Below are 15,705 nucleotides of genomic sequence, written 5' to 3'. Positions count from 1 at the left end.
ATCTAAGTGTAGGCTTATTTTTTTAATGGAAGCAGTCTAAATAACTAATAATAGAAGATTAGTTTAGTAAATTGTAGTCTAAATTTTTTTTTAAATTTAATTTCATGGGGAGAAAGTGATCATAATATGTGAACATGAACATGATTTGTTTTTAAAAGTTACTGAACAATCCTAGTTTTTGTAAATATCTGCTCATTTGTGGGGGAAAAATACTAAAGCAGTATACATGAAGGTATAAAAGTAAATATCTCTGGATGGTAGAAATATAGATGCTTTTTAATTGGGGACGCAATGTGTTTATTTAGCTTTTAAATTTCCTACATACAAAAATATGTGTTACTTTGTAACAAGAAAAATATAATAAAAATAGCAAAAGCAAAACTGGATGGTATGAGAGCAATACTGGAAAACAGTGACTATATAGTTGAAAATCTACGTTTGTTTTTACTAATTATGGACTAAGTCCACAAATCAAAGCTGTGTCTGAACCAAAGGGATATTAAAATGATTGGTGTCTTCACTGTCTCTGCCAGTTGGATCAACCTACATATTCTGACTGTTTAGTAGTACATATATAGTGTGGCTGCAGCAGAATAGAGATGTTCTTACTCTATATTGCCTTGCCATGAGAAGTCCTTAAATATTCTTAGTTGATTTATTACAGACTCACTTCTGGAAAAAAACGTAAATGTTACAAGCAAAATAGTTCATCATTAATGGATTATTTTCTAGGGAGTTTCTAATTGACCTTTAAATTCTCTTCAAAACTACTTATGTGAAGAATTTCTTAATGTTTTCCAGTTCCTGAGAGCAGAAATGAGCCACGACTACCATTTGGCAAAAAAATTATGTCAGATGAGTAAGTGCAAAGTATTTTTCCATTTGCCAATCTTCTCTTTGTTTCTAAATACATTCCATAATGTGTAAGATGGTTGAATTATCATAAGTCTAGAATTTCCCTGATAGTGTCTCAGTGATCCCTTGATAATAAATTTGATTGATTGGTATGAGAACTAATTTAGACATCTAGGCTAACTGGGAGTGGAATTGACTAACAGAGACTGATTACCGCCACTGGAAAATAAGTCAAAATCCTTACCTTCCTGACAATAGGTAGTAGGTACCTTTATGCCTTTAATTTCAAAAGCATTGTCATCTAGTGCAGCAAACCTTACGTAATACACAATTATCCCACAAATGTTGGAGCACCTACATGTGTCAGCCACTGTAGTAGGCACTGGAAATACAGCAGTCAACAAGACAGATAACAGTGCCACATGTATATCTAGTGTCAGGCAGATAATAAACTCACATATAAAGAGGGTGTCATAAATGCTGGTGCTATGGAGAAAAACAAAGTAGGGAAGAAGGAATAGAAAGTACGGGGAGGAGGCAAAGCAGTTTTAAATAGTTTGGTCCTGGAAGGCCTCACAGAAAGGCTTGAGCAAAGACTTGAAGAAGTTGAGGAAACTCATCATGTGGGTGTCTGGAATAAGCGAGTTCCAGGCAGGACTACTAGCAAGGTGCTGAGATGCGAGTGTGCCTGATGGAGAGCAAGGACAGTGTAACAGGAGCAGAATACGCAGGGGGAAGTGTGGAAGGGGTTGAGGTCACAGAGGCTATGGGTTAGGAGTTGAGCAGATTGCATAGCACCTTTTCACAATTTAAGGGCCTTGGCTTTTTCTCTGGCCGCAGTGGGAAACCACTGGACACTTGAGTAGAAGGATGATATGATCTACCTTACTTTTCTTTCTTCTTTGGTTTTTAGTGGTTTGACTTGATGTTCAAAATAGTTATGGTTTTCTTTGTCTTTATACAAAGGGAGGTTTGGGAGGTTTGCTGAGTTTCTTAAATCTGGGGTTTGATGATTTCATCAGCTTTGAAAATTTCTTGGCCATTACGTTTTCAAATATAACTTTTGCCTCAGTCTTCTCTTCCTGGGTCTTTACTTACACATAAATTAGATTTTTTTTTCATGGGCTCCCACACGCATCTTATAGTTAGCTCTGTTTTTTCCATTTCTTTTTCTTTCTGTGCTTCAATTTAGATATTTTCTATTGAACTGCTTTTGAGGTAACTTATCCTATCTTCTGCTGTTAAAACTGTCCAGTGAGAAAATTTCAAAGACCGTATTTTCCAAATTTTAGAAAGTCCATTTAATGATTTTTAAATAATCCAGCTCTCTGTTTAAATCCACAATATTTTCAAAGTATTTTGCCCATCTTTTTCTCTAATCCATTTGTCATAGTTACTTTAAAAGTGAAAATGGCAACTCTGTAATTAAATTTTATCAATAACAGGACTCAAAATATTAACTAGTGTTAGATTTAAGTCTCCTGGTAAAAGTCCTTGAAGTGAATATGTAGCATAGGGACTGTGAGGGTCCACTCTCACCTCACACAGTCCCCACTATGGATACAGTACTTCTTAAATTGTTGGCTAATTGCAAACATGACTTTGTTGTTGTTTTTTAAACTACTTTTGTTTTTTAAATTTTTGTTGGGGAATATTGAGGAACAGTGTGTTTTTTCAGGGCCCATCAGCTTCAAGTCGTTGTCCTGCAATCTAATTGTGGAGGGCACAGCTCAGCTTCAAGTCCAGTTGCCGTTTTCAATCTTCCCAACTGAGCCATCCGGCCGCCCCTCCTGCAGCTCAGCAGCAGCTCATTGTCTTCAATCTAGGTGTGGAGGGCGCAGTTCACTGGCTCATGTGGCAATCGAACCAGCAACCGTGTTGTTCAGAGTTCTCACTCTAACCAACGGAGCCATCCCGCTGTCCCAAAAATGAGTTTTTTAAATGCTTTAACACTACCTTTTTTATACCCAAAATAATTTGTCTTGTTTTGTACTTTTGATCTTTAAATATTTTGACCAAAACTATTTTTGGTGGCCCACAAACATAGAATTTCTAATCAGAAGGAATCTTTAGAAAGAATCATATCCAATCTTTTTTTATAAATAATGAAACTAAAGCAGAGAGAGGTTAAGCAGCTTGCTCAGTCCCACTCGGGGAGCTGGTGACACAGCCAGAACTGGGGCCCAAGCCTCCTTCTCCCAAAACACCTTTCTTCTCTGTGGGGCTAGCGTAGAAATGAGTGACTCTAGTTCTAGTTCCCAATTCTCTGAGTTTCTTGTGGAGCCTAATTGTAGGAAAAGTTATATATCGTATTTCCATATTCATCATTTTTAGAAAGCCTCTGGCTGAAGCTTACAAAATCTATGCACTGAAGATATCACCACCACATCTGTCAGTCAGTTTTGCCTGTTAGCCCTACAATATGCTGCATAAACATCGGGTGCACAATAAAATGCTTATTGACCTGACTCGAATCAGTGAACACATAGTAATCACTTACATAGTAAGTGCCAGGTCAATGGGAATGAAAAAAATCCAAATAGATCTTTCTTAATGGGGTTTTATCCCTTTAAAAACTCACTCCCCTTTTTCCTTCCTTCCAACAAATACATTTTGAGCACTATATCTGTACCAGACATTAGGCTAGGAGCTTGAGAGAAAGCATACATGCTCTAAACCTTTTTGGGGTTGGCATAGTCATGGTTTGGTTTGGTTTCCACCCCTACTGGCTCATCCAGTAACACTTTCCACTCTTTTCTGTCCATGTCAAATAGTGGTGCCTCTAAAACTAAGACTAGATTAGCAAAAAGAGCTATGGAGGGCCCTAAGACAGGCACCATGATGATCCAGAGAGCCCGTTGGGGAAGAACACTGCTCCCCAGAGGAAAAAAATGCTGACAGGAAAAGTGGAAAAGAGGCTCAGAGATGGAAGTTGGGAGTGTGGAGTTTACAAAGTTAGATTGGCGACCTCTGAGGTCGATTCCCAGTCAAGAATGTGAAATTAGGCAGGCCAAGGTTTAGCAATGCCAGGCAAGGAATAATGGAAAGTTGGAGGCAGACTCTGTCTTGGGAAGAAGGAAGTGTTAGTTCTTTGATACTAACAGGAACATTTAGCTGAGGGCTGTTCAAAGTCCCTCTGTATCAGAGCTACAGGCAAATTTTTTCTGTCATGGAAAAAATATTATATGTAAATTCGTACAGTATAGATATTCTTTTGTCTCTTTTTTCCCTCTTCTAGCTCTTCTTTCTCTGTGTGTGTATATATACATTTATAAATTTACATATGTAAACATAAATTATGTATTTGCATATTTATATATTTATATGTGTATTATTTAGCACCCACTAGGGGAGCATTCATATTACATTGTTTAATTCTTAAAATAATTCTGTAAGCCTGACATTATTAACCCCACTTTAAAGATGAGGAAACTGAAGCTAGCAAAGAGAACTAGTTCACACAAAGTCACACAGCTACTATTAATAAATGCTAAAGTTAGGATTAGATCCCAGGTTTGGCTTGAAAGCCTGTGATTTCCTACTATATTTCATATTTCCATTTCCTCATTTGATTAATAAGCTTATGTTTCAGGTCAAACAGGCAGAGACTTGGAAAAGACGTACTTTATGGATCAGTCAGGCATGAAATGGCTCTTACGGTTGACTAATACATTTATTTTATTAAGAAATATATTTGTTTATTTATATGAAATAATTCAGCCTTATCCCTTCAGAAATGTTTTACAAATTCATTTTCTTGAACAAAGCCTCAGGTTCCTGGTGTGTTTTCTTGCTGTCCAATCATAGTAGAGTCATTTATATCTTTGTGTGGCTTCAGGCTTCCTATGTGGATTCCCAGGGACCCATAGGTTCTTTTATCTTTGTCCTGCCTTTTGAAAAATGTGTATTGGGTTCCCCCAAGAAATTTTCTCTGTTGGCAAAAGCTTGAATGTTATGTCTTCCACACTCAGTTTTTACATGGTCCTAATAGTTCCTCAGCCATTTTCCTGCTGTCTCATGCAGAACTGATATCTCTGCTCCATGCCATTTCCTGCCAGGCATTGGAGGCAACCTGGAAAAGTGATTTTTAAATGACACTGAGAATCAAGAGTTCCAAGTACTTATCTTAGTTCATCTCATGAATGCCTGTGAAACCTTTTTGCCAATCAATCTTCCTATTTCTTGGTCTCTTCACCTGTAAGAAGGGAGCCTGCAGCTCAGTCTTCTCAGGGCATCCACATTTCTGTTCATAGTCCTAGATTCTACTCCCAAAAAACATTTAGGCCTTTATAATAACTGTAACTGTTTAAGAATAATGGCCTGAAAACCAAAATGGTTCTCATCATTGTAAATCTAACAAGTACTTATGTATCTTCAGAAAACATAGTTCCTAGAATGTTTATTTCTTTTTTGAGTAAAATAAATCACCCTTTCCTAGTAGTCTAGAGTATGTAATTTTATCCCAGCAAAAAAAGGACTGCTTCCTACTCAGTTGTCTATATTCATTTATTCCATCTTTCAATGTTTTGAGGGCTCCAGCTCTGTGCCAGGCACTCTAGGGATGTAAACAGTAGACAAGACCAACGATCTGTCTACCCTAGAATAGCCTCCAGTCTGAGGGACTTGGAGAGCCCCATGGACGGGACAATGCCCCCAGCTCCCTGCCCACCCTTTAGCCAGAGGAAAGCAGACACTGAATGTTTAGGAGGCACCAAGCCTTTCTCTAGGCCCAGAACCATTCCAGGAAAACGAATAATAATCAGCATTTATTCAGCAGTTACCATGCACCAAGGACTGGACTAAGTACTTTATCTACATTATCTCACTGATTTATTAAAACAACTCAATGAGATCGATAGTATTATTACAGGTAAGGGAACCGAAGTACAGAAATACTAAATACTTTCCCCAGGGTGACCCAGCTAGACAGTGGCAGAACCAGGATTCACACCTGACAGTCCTTCAAGGCCCATACTGGGCTTTGCTTAGGGGCTCAGATTAGGAAACAACCCCCAAGACACCAACTGCTTGTGCTACAGGCTTCTCTTACTTTTTTACAAACCGTGCTGCCTGTCAAAGAGGAAGAAGAATTTTTGATTCATCACCTAGGATGGATACTGCTGGTCTCAGTTTCAAAGCAGATACCTTACTTTCACTCTGAAAATTGACAATTGCCATCAGTTTTTGTTAAACCATGAGAGTAGCTGATCTCATATTCCAATATCATGGAATAACCCTAATTCCAACATGAAATTTTCTAAACTGTGTGTTCCAAGGAAGATCAGTTCAAGATTTCTTAATAAGTGTTCTACTGAAAAGGATTCCACGGGAATAAATTGGGGAAACCACATTCTCCTCTCTGTAAGATGCATAATAGTTGTGAGTATATTTATGGTTCTGTACAATCCTACAGTTGCTTCTTACTGTAAGCTTTACCTGAGTTATTCATTTAACCTAGTTTCCCAAACATGTATTAACGTCTTTAGAAACTAACATCTCAAGGAGCAAGTTGGAAAAACCCTGCTTTAGAAAGAGGCGTAGCCCCAGAGAACGATTTAGACTGCTAATGATAAGCCTATTTTAGTCCAAGTTAAATGTGTAAAAAATTACTTTTATTAGAAACCTTTTTAAAAGATGTATAAATACCTATTGGATCTGTAAAAGCAGGTTCTGAGCAGGTATATAGTCATGCTAAACCAGATTGATGGTAGATTGTTGTGTTACTGTATTAGGAAATAAAGACACTCGTTTGGTGTGTCTGGGTGAAAGTCACGTGGGGTGAGGTTCTATGAGCCAATGGGGACTAGTTGAACCGTCGGTAATTATCTTACTCTTAACCAGGCCAGTAGCACACTTGATGTTTCAGTGCCCCCTGGGGGCCATCAAGATATCGCACAGGAATCACAACATTAAATGGATGATGCAAAATTATGAATACTCAGGGCAGGAAGGAAGAAGGTAGAGATCTGTAGAGCAGGATCTGAAAAAATAAAATAGTCTAGAAAACAAACAAAAGGTGTAAATCTTTCTGGCCTCTAGGACTTTGGTAACAAACAAACAAGCCTAAAAAAATCTATTTGTTATGGTCCAAAGGAAAGATGACACTTTCACGTAAAGGATTAACAAAAAGGAATAAATAGTACTAAAAACAATGGGTCTGATGACAAGAACACTGTTAAGTAGGCGATGACTGGGGCGTAAACTAGGGTAAATGTTTTAAGGATGAAGAGAATCATCAGTTTTCCTATTTGAAAGATGAGTTTTTAAAAATGGCATCTCAACCATGGAAGAGCTTGCACTAGAAAACAAACAAACCAAACTGTGTTCCTTTGTGTTCAGGTGAGGCGGTTAGTAAAGGATGTCATGTAGACACTGGGGGGTGAGATGAGATGAAGGATGAACAGACCTCTAGGCGCATGGTCTCATGAACGAAGGCTCCATATTTTACAGGATTTGTACCTTGTTTGCAGAATGATTATAGCCAAAAAACATCTTGGTTTCAGGGTCGTGAGGGATGCTTCATAGAAATAGAGACTGCATTCTTTAGACGGGAGGTAGAAAATAGAATGAGGATTTCCCTTACAAAGCACCTACTCTAAGTAGAGCATTTTCTCTATTTGCACTTAGATATACCCATGGGATAATTGTTGGTGTGTTTTGCTTTGTGCATGTTCACTTCCTCTGATTGACAATTTCGATCTCATTCTGAGGAGCCTGTTTGCTGAAACACTGAAAATTAATAACACATTCTGTTGTCCATTTTCAGTCCTAATCTATGAACCAGAAAATCCTGAGGCCAAGGAGTTTTTCTCACTTATTGAAGAAATGTTGCTGATGGGTAAATTTAAAAATTGAAATTCCTTCTTTCTCATAGAACTGTGAGCAGTCACTATTTAAAAACCCATTATCCCAGGAGATTGGCAAAATACATCTTCAGGAAGTGATTAAGAGAAGGCTTTAATGAAACCAGCTTGTCCTCTGTGGATGGTCAAGATAACTCCCTCTTCTCTGTTGGGTGGAATCACCCAAACAAAGCAGGCTTCCGGGGCACAGGTGTCACTCACTGACAGTCTTCAGAGGGGAACAGAACATGCTAATTGCACCGTGTATTACAGGAACTATCCCACAATTCCAAGGAAAGCCAGTACTCTCTAAATTACCCTAAATCTCACTTGCTCTTACTCTGTTTAAGTAAGAATTATGTCGACAATCGTAAAAATATTTTTATAGACCAGTTTTAAATACGCTTTAAATCCACAAACATCTTTATGCCAGTAAGAATACATTCTTCTTTGTACTACTGTTTTAACCCTATATACAGTTAGCAAAGTTCAGCTCAGTGCTCACATTCCAAAAATATATATTTCTTAGTGGAGGGAGAAGCAAGGAAAATTAGGATTTTTCACAGAGTGGAAATATTAAGAAACGTTTTAAGAAATTATTTTCCTTTCTGTGCAGAGAAAACTCAAAATCTTGAGGAAGATGATCAAGATAGTGAAGAAGACAGTAGCAGTAAGAGTAAAGGAGAAAGTGAGGAGCTAAGTGAAGAAAGCTCTGATGAATGTGAAGACGGGTGATAAAAGGTGCTACTATGGTTTAATCGTTGTGTATTTTTATGACTGGAAATAAAGAAGAGAGCTGCATTTTAGTCTAATTCTTCTTTATTTGGTACAGTGTTCTTTTATTCCTATTAATTTAAGCTCCTTAATGCTTAAGTCTTAGCTTAACGTGAGTTACTCAGAGAGGAAAATAGTAATGAAGACACCGACAGAGCACTATGTGCCAGGTACTGTTCTACACACATTAATTTATTTAACCCAACAAACCCATGAGGTAAATACTATTGTTGTCCCCATTCGACAGATGAGAAAACTGAAGCGCAGAGAGGGTGGGTAGTTTGCCCAGCATCACAGACCTATTGATGGATAGAGCCTGGATTTGTACATGGGCGTATGGCTCCAGAATCCATACTCTTAGCCCCTCCCAAGACCGCCTCTCCAGGTACTTTTATATCACTTGTTTTATGTTCTTTATAGCACAGTATCAGTACCTGAAATTCTTACTTAATTACTTGCTCTTTGTATCTTCTCCATTCCTATCAGAAAATGTAACCTCTATGAAGTAGGACTTTGTCTTTTTCACCATTATATCCCTAGCAGCTTGACAAGTGCCTGGCAAATAATGGGGGTATATATATGTGTACCAAGTGAATGAAGTGAAAATTAATAAAAATGTTTACATTCTTTCATGAAACATTGATATGACTTTATTACACTTTTGATGTATAAATCTACATTATTTTGCAGATTCTGTATTCTTTGATGAATTTCTGCCACCTTCAAATTAGGTTGTAAGGTAACTGAGGTAAAAATGAGAAAAATGTTTCTAAGAAATTTGTTTTTGAATGTGCCAATCTGATTTGGGGGGTAGACATTTTGAATTTTTATTCTTATTTCAGCACAGTATCATGTTATATCCAAAATGTTTGCAGCACAGTTAATTTTGTAGTCTGCTAACATTCAGAGGAAGAAATTCTGTACCATTTTATAGGAGTGACTGAAAGAAATGAAGACAGGTATGTGTAATCCTCTAGTTACATGAGCAGCCAGATAACAGGAAGGCTGGCTGACACAGGCTGCACGCATGGCTTGTTCTTTTTATTTGTGTGTGTCGGGGGGGGGAAGAGGTGTCATTATTCCTCCCCCCCATAGGAAACCACCATATATCAATCTGATGAAGCTTACCTGAGTGTGGAGCCCCCACCCCCATCACCACCCACCACCGCCTAGAAGTCCATAAAATAGTCTAAACTGATATTGCAGACTAAACTAGTTACACTAATGAGGTTTCAGTTTCTTTTACAGGAAGTTCTGAGGAAGAAACTCCCTGAATAAAAAGCCGTATCACGGGTCAGGTTATATCGCTAACTCTAAGAATGGTCGAGGTTTGCTCATCCGGCATGATAAGTACCTCTCTCTTCCTGTTCCTCATCCTACGTGCTCTCCTTGATCAATGTAACGTAAGGTGTTGGCATAACCTGACAGGCGTGTGTCTGTGTAGTAATAATAACCAAAAAATAATCTGCAAAGTATTATTTTATTATTTAACCCACTGGCTTCTCACAACAGTCCTAAGAAAATGCTATTATTATCCCTGTAAGTTACACAAATTGAATTCAGGATGCTTGGGGATATCCAAGGGTAAATTGGAATTCAGATGAGGAAATTAAGCCTTAGAGATGCAGCTAGGTTATGTCCTAGTCTGAGAGATCTAATGAATGCAGCTTCACACAGAGCTAAACTCTAGAAACTACTTAATGACTCAGCAAACAAGTTGTATCTATATAGACAATTGAGTTCCAGACCTGCGCCTTCTTTGAAACTTTATAACATATTACAATGGTATGAAGGTACCCAAATATCCAACAACTTGGGAATGTATGAGAATTCCACTTAATGAACTTAAGATGGGGACCCACTGAAATAGTTTGATTTATTCAATAAATATTTACTGAAGGCCTACTAGGTTTATAGTATGGGGACCAAAACCCAGTCCCTGCTCTTAACCAGCACTTTCATAGTTCAAGTAGAGGGTGATGAGCACTGCCATTGAGGAAGTCCAGGGTGCTAAGGGAGCAGAGGAGGGGCTCCTCGCCAGACCAGGAATCCAGAGAAAACATTCAGAGGGTGGGAAGCCTGAGCTGAGAAGGCAGAATGAGTGGCAATTAGCTACTCGAAGAGGACGTGGGGAAGAGTGTTCTGTTGTCAGATACATTCTGAGTCCAGAAAGTAAGTTCGTAGGTAAGACTGGATTGCAAAATGAAAATGAGCCAGTTAGAGTAGAGACAAAAGGACTGGACAATGAAGGATCATGTAAGCCATATTAAAGTTTTAACTTTATCCTTAGAATAGTGGGAGGCCATTGAAGGATTTTGAGGAAAATAATGATTGTATTTTAGAAAGATCATTCTAGTAGCCAGGTAGAAAACTGTTTTCTCAAACTATAGGTCATGATCCATTGGTCAGTTATGAAATCATTATAGTGAGTCACAAACAGCTGGGGTTTTTAAATTAAATTACATAGAATAGAAAATAGCACACATTGCAAAAGAGTATGGGAATTATGGTGTTGAGAAACTTTGGGTGTGTGTGTGTCCATCCTAGATCTTGATATGAGATGTATTTCTTCCGATGGATCTCAATTTTAAAAATGTATATGTATATATAATACACGTATTTGAAAGCGTAGAGAACAGACTTAAGAGTGGAATACAAAACTCCACTGTTACATAATAATTCTAGATGTTCAAAATTGTAGCCTAGAAAGGCAGTAACAGAGAGATGCAATGGAATGGAGGAGTTATTGTAGAGGCAGAAAGAACTGACAGGAATTGGTGATGAATTAAATGTGGGGGAGAGGTAGAGGTGAAGGATGACTCCTAGTTCGATAACGGGATGTGCGATGGTGCTGCCCCCTAAAAAAAGGAACCCAGAAAGATTTGCCCGAGATGTTGGTGGTTAACTTACAAAAATTGAGTAGGGAAAGTATTTTAGTTTTCAATGACTGCTGTAACAAATTACAACAAACGTGGTGGCTTAAAACAATCCAAATTTATTATCTTACCATTCTGGAGGTCAGAAATACAAAGTGGGTCTTATTCGGCCAAAATCACAGGGTCAGCAAGGCTGCAATCTTTCTGAAGGCTCTAGGAGAAAATCTGTTTCCTTATCTTTTCCAGCTTCTGGAGCCTGCCTGCATTCCTTGGCTCATGGCCCCATTCGTCCATCTATAAAACCAGCGGTATCTGACTGGTCTCACATCGCAGCCTCTCCAGTTTTCTCTTCCCTGTGACGGTGATTTTTGTCAAGTTATCATTTGTTAAGTAGAACCCTGGGGTGTCGGATGGTGGGTGAACCATGGTTCAACAGAGGCCCCAAGAGAAAGTGAAATAGAGAAGTTTATGACTCACAGGTCCTGGAGGAGGTGCACCTTATGCCTGGGGACCTCAAGATGCAGGCAGAGAGTGACTAGCAGGACCTGGGGTACATGTCTTTATTAGGATCCACAAGTAAAATACTTTTGGGGTTCCCAGGCTAAGGTCAGATTGGTCAATTCAAACCAAAAGATCAAGGTTTCGGTAAATCGCGTGAGGGTCTTATCTCAGGGGTACACAACGGAAATAGTTGTAAAGCAGGAGAGATAGTGTATCTTCATCTCTTAATAAAAGTTATTCTCAAAGTCTTTCCATAGGAAGCGTTGTTTGAAAATGATCATTCTGTAAAGGTGATAAGTCTCAGTTCCCTGTCTACCACTGGACAGTGCCTTAGGAGGAAAAGCTCTTCCCCATCATAATAGGCACCAAATTCAGCTTCTTCCTTAGTATCAGAAGAAGTCAACCAAAGGCGAGACAGAATACTTAAATCAGTAGACAATATCATCGTCCTAGAGCTAGCTACCTTCTCTTAGCCTGCAACCCACCAATGAAAGAAAATAAGAGGACAAACACTAAAAATCACATGTGCTAAATGGAATTAAAAGAATAGTTACGAAAGTTGTCTCACAACTTGCTAACTGGCTGCTCCCATTAGGCTAATTGAGGTCTCCGAGGGACTCTGACTCTTTGAGACTTCCTTCCTTCTCTTTTCTTATCTGATTCCAGGTGTAGAAAAGAAACTGATGCAAAATGACTGCCCACACTCATTCTGCAGTTGCTAGGTGCCTTCCAGATGGCCAGCTGAAGAGGTTAGGCATATATTATCTATTCAGCTGCAAAAATAAAACCCAGCAAAACATGCACTGGGTGGTTATGGTGTTCTAGGAACCCTTCTGTACTGAGAATACATTGGTTGAAAAACAAAAAGCAAAAGCACCCTGCCCTCATGAAGCTTACATTTTAATGGGGAAGAAAAGCAATAAATTAGTAAAGTATACAATATGTCAAGTGATGTAAAAAGTGTTATAGGAAAAGAGGGAAGGGCTAGGGAGTACTATGAGAGGGGGAGAACTAAATTTTAAATAGAAGGATAAAGCAAGGTCTCACTGAGAAAATAACATTTGGACATTTGAGCAAAAACCAGAACAAGGAGGAACAAATGCTTACAGATACTTAACGGAAAGAGCGCCCCCCACCCCCAAGAAGAAGAACAGTAATCGCAAAGTTGCTGCAGTGGGAGCGTGCCTAGAATGTTCAAGAAACAGCAAGAAGTCCAGTGTCACTGGGGCAGAATGAGGACTTTGTCACAAAACTGGCTCCCTTTCACCCCTTCTCAGATGAGTCTGAATATTCCATCAGAAAGTTTTCTCTTCTAGCAATCAAAACTTCTCGGTGGGTTAAAAAACCTAAATCACTAAGGGGAGTGCCTCAAATCTATGTCAGGGGATGATCAAGCTCTTCTGAAACAAATGGGCAACAAAATAAAATGTTAGGCTTAGCTTATATGTCCAAGGAGAAAACATTTAAATGGATCAAAATCATTGGTGAACTAAGGAGGAGGAATGGGAACAGGAATAAATATTTATTGAACACCATAAACAAGGCACAGTTGAACTTTCTAACGTGAGTCTTATGGGCATCAAATAAGATAGCCCACAAAGTTGATACTAGCCCCCATTTTACTGATGAGAAAATTTAGATTGAGAATAAATGATAGTGGTCAGTAGAATCAAGATTTGAATTATCTGACTGACTTGACAGTTTTTGCTTTTCCTCCTGTAACAAGCTGCCTCGAAGAACTCAAGAGGTCCTTAAAAGGAGTCCATAGCATTCACAACATGAGAAGATGGTCCAGTGAGCAGAGTCACAAAATACTATCACTAAATTATTTCAGATAAATGAAGGCTTACCTGGTCTCCTCTGATAACCTACCCTCCCATTATGGGAGTCCAGAGAGATTAAGTGATTTTTCCAAGGTCAAATGGTTATTATTTGGCAAATAAGGGGAGGAGGCCTCAGTGAGCAGTGTACAGGGCACTGGGGCTGAAGGAAGTCCCCTTTCAGCTCACTTCTCAGTGTGTGGTCTGGAAAGTCCTCTGAAACCTCTCTGGATTTTAGTTTCTTCATCAGCAAAATAGAGGTGATAGTTAAATGAGAATTCATACAATAAACACCTAATTTCCATGTCGTATTTCCGAAGTGAGAGACACACAGAGAAAGAGGTCTCTAATGTACTCCACTCCCCTCCACCACCACCACCACCAGGAGGCCAAACTGGGCTGCCTATGCCAAGGTATTTCTCTAAGTCTCACCTTGGCTCTCCCTGGCCTGGTGTCAGCTACTACCACAAAAATGCATAACACATCACCCCAAAACTCATGGGTTTGCAGTTAAGTTCCATTCCCGTGGCCAAAGTAAGTCACATGGCCAAGCCCCATATCAAGGGGTGGGGGTTGGAGGGAGTGGAGTATACAGTCCTGATCTGTGGAAGAGGGAAAAAAGTTATACCAGTTCAAGTGTCTTTGACACTTGTCCATGATTTGTCCCTGGCTATGAAGTAGAGACAGTGTGCCTATAGGCCCCAGTGAGAAGGTACTCGTTATTTAACCCTCATATTTAGGGACTGCCTGAAGTTTCAGGTTGTGCAGATCTAAAAGATTCCTGACTCATCCAAGAAAACAGGACCTCAGCCTTGCAGTTGAGAGTAAGATAGAATGAGCTCCAGATGACTAACTGCTTTGGGAAAACCCATGGTGTGGGTTTACAGATGAGAACTTTGTAAATAAATTCCAGTGAGCTCTTATACAGAGGTACCAAAACAAGGTATACACATTTTAAGAAAGGAAAAAAAAATATTAAAATTGTAATATATACCGATAACGAAAGATGAATACAAGTCATGTTTGACTTCTGCAATTACAAGAGGTGCTCAAAGTGCTTACCATCAGCGTCCAGACACTTCTGATTATGGCGAACTGCTTGAGTGTTGACTAAAGTGGTCCACTTGTATACCTCTTTTTGGCACCCCCTGTATGTAAGTTCTTTATATGAAGGGGACTGAGCTAGAGCAGCAGTGATGAATCCCCTCACGTTAACCTTCCAGTTTTCTCCCCTAAGTAACTGGCCAGGATTAGAGAATAAACCTGATCTGAAATAGAAGTTTGTTATCATATTCTCCACAACTAAGTCAGAACCTTCTCCTTAAACAGCAGTCCCAGACATCTAAGTCTGAAACAAGGGCTAAATGCCCGCTGTTTTAAATAGTTCGAGTTTTCACACTGAAAGAAATGGATAAAATATCACTATACCTAGCATTCCATTTCGTACTCTTTCACTAAAAGCATCTCATGGGAAATCACTTGCATCCCACTTTTTTGGGAAAGGACTGATTTTGCCTTAGTTTTTGTTGAGAGAAGAATTGAAAACATAGATATGTCCTAAAAGCTCTGTGTCAGAATTGCAATCCAGAGCTGTTATTTCCTTGGTCTCCAATTTTGCAGAGAAACACCTTGCCTAATATCAAAGAGTTCCCTTCCCAAGGCTACCTTGGAGGAGCAGCTCTGTGGGAAAAGGATACTCTGCACCCCCTTCTCTTTCACCAAAGCGACAAAGAGACTGAGTGTTTCAGGCCACTTCCAGCCCCAGCATTAAAAAAGGCCCTGCTTTGTGAAATATGGCAGGGGATGGGTGAACTGGAAAGGGCCTGCAGTTTTCCTTGAATTGCTCCCCTGGGCCCGTTGTTTCTCCTCAGAAATTATAATCTATCGCCACCTAGTGGTCCCTTTGTCTTCATATTTGGAATGGCAAGAATTGGGCGTCTAAAGATTTGTACATTTGCCCAAATACAAATCACTCTGTCCTCCTTGATTAATTTCTTTAATATTGGAATGTTTTCATGTTCAGAATGTCAAGGGAGA

General features: G+C 39.1%; 1 protein-coding gene across 7 annotated transcripts in view; it reads left to right on the top strand.

Moving 5' to 3' along the window:
• The window catches only part of ERICH2 (glutamate rich 2), a 29,995-nt gene extending 21,506 nt beyond the window's left edge, over positions 1–8,489 (top strand). For all 7 annotated transcript variants that reach the window (XM_033112401.1, XM_033112400.1, XM_033112399.1 and 4 more), the window contains 3 exons: positions 802–859; positions 7,622–7,693; positions 8,314–8,489. In XM_033112401.1, coding sequence (XP_032968292.1) covers positions 802–859; positions 7,622–7,693; positions 8,314–8,432 — 249 coding nt within the window. In that variant the 3' untranslated portion in view covers positions 8,433–8,489. The remainder of the gene's footprint in view (positions 1–801; positions 860–7,621; positions 7,694–8,313) is intronic.
• The last annotated feature ends 7,216 nt before the right edge of the window (positions 8,490–15,705 follow it).

Source organism: Rhinolophus ferrumequinum, chromosome 8, assembly GCF_004115265.2.
Source record: "Rhinolophus ferrumequinum isolate MPI-CBG mRhiFer1 chromosome 8, mRhiFer1_v1.p, whole genome shotgun sequence".
Lineage (NCBI taxonomy): Eukaryota > Metazoa > Chordata > Mammalia > Chiroptera > Rhinolophidae > Rhinolophus > Rhinolophus ferrumequinum.
Note: the sequence above shows the minus strand (reverse complement) of the source record. Positions and strands in the feature narration are given on the sequence as shown.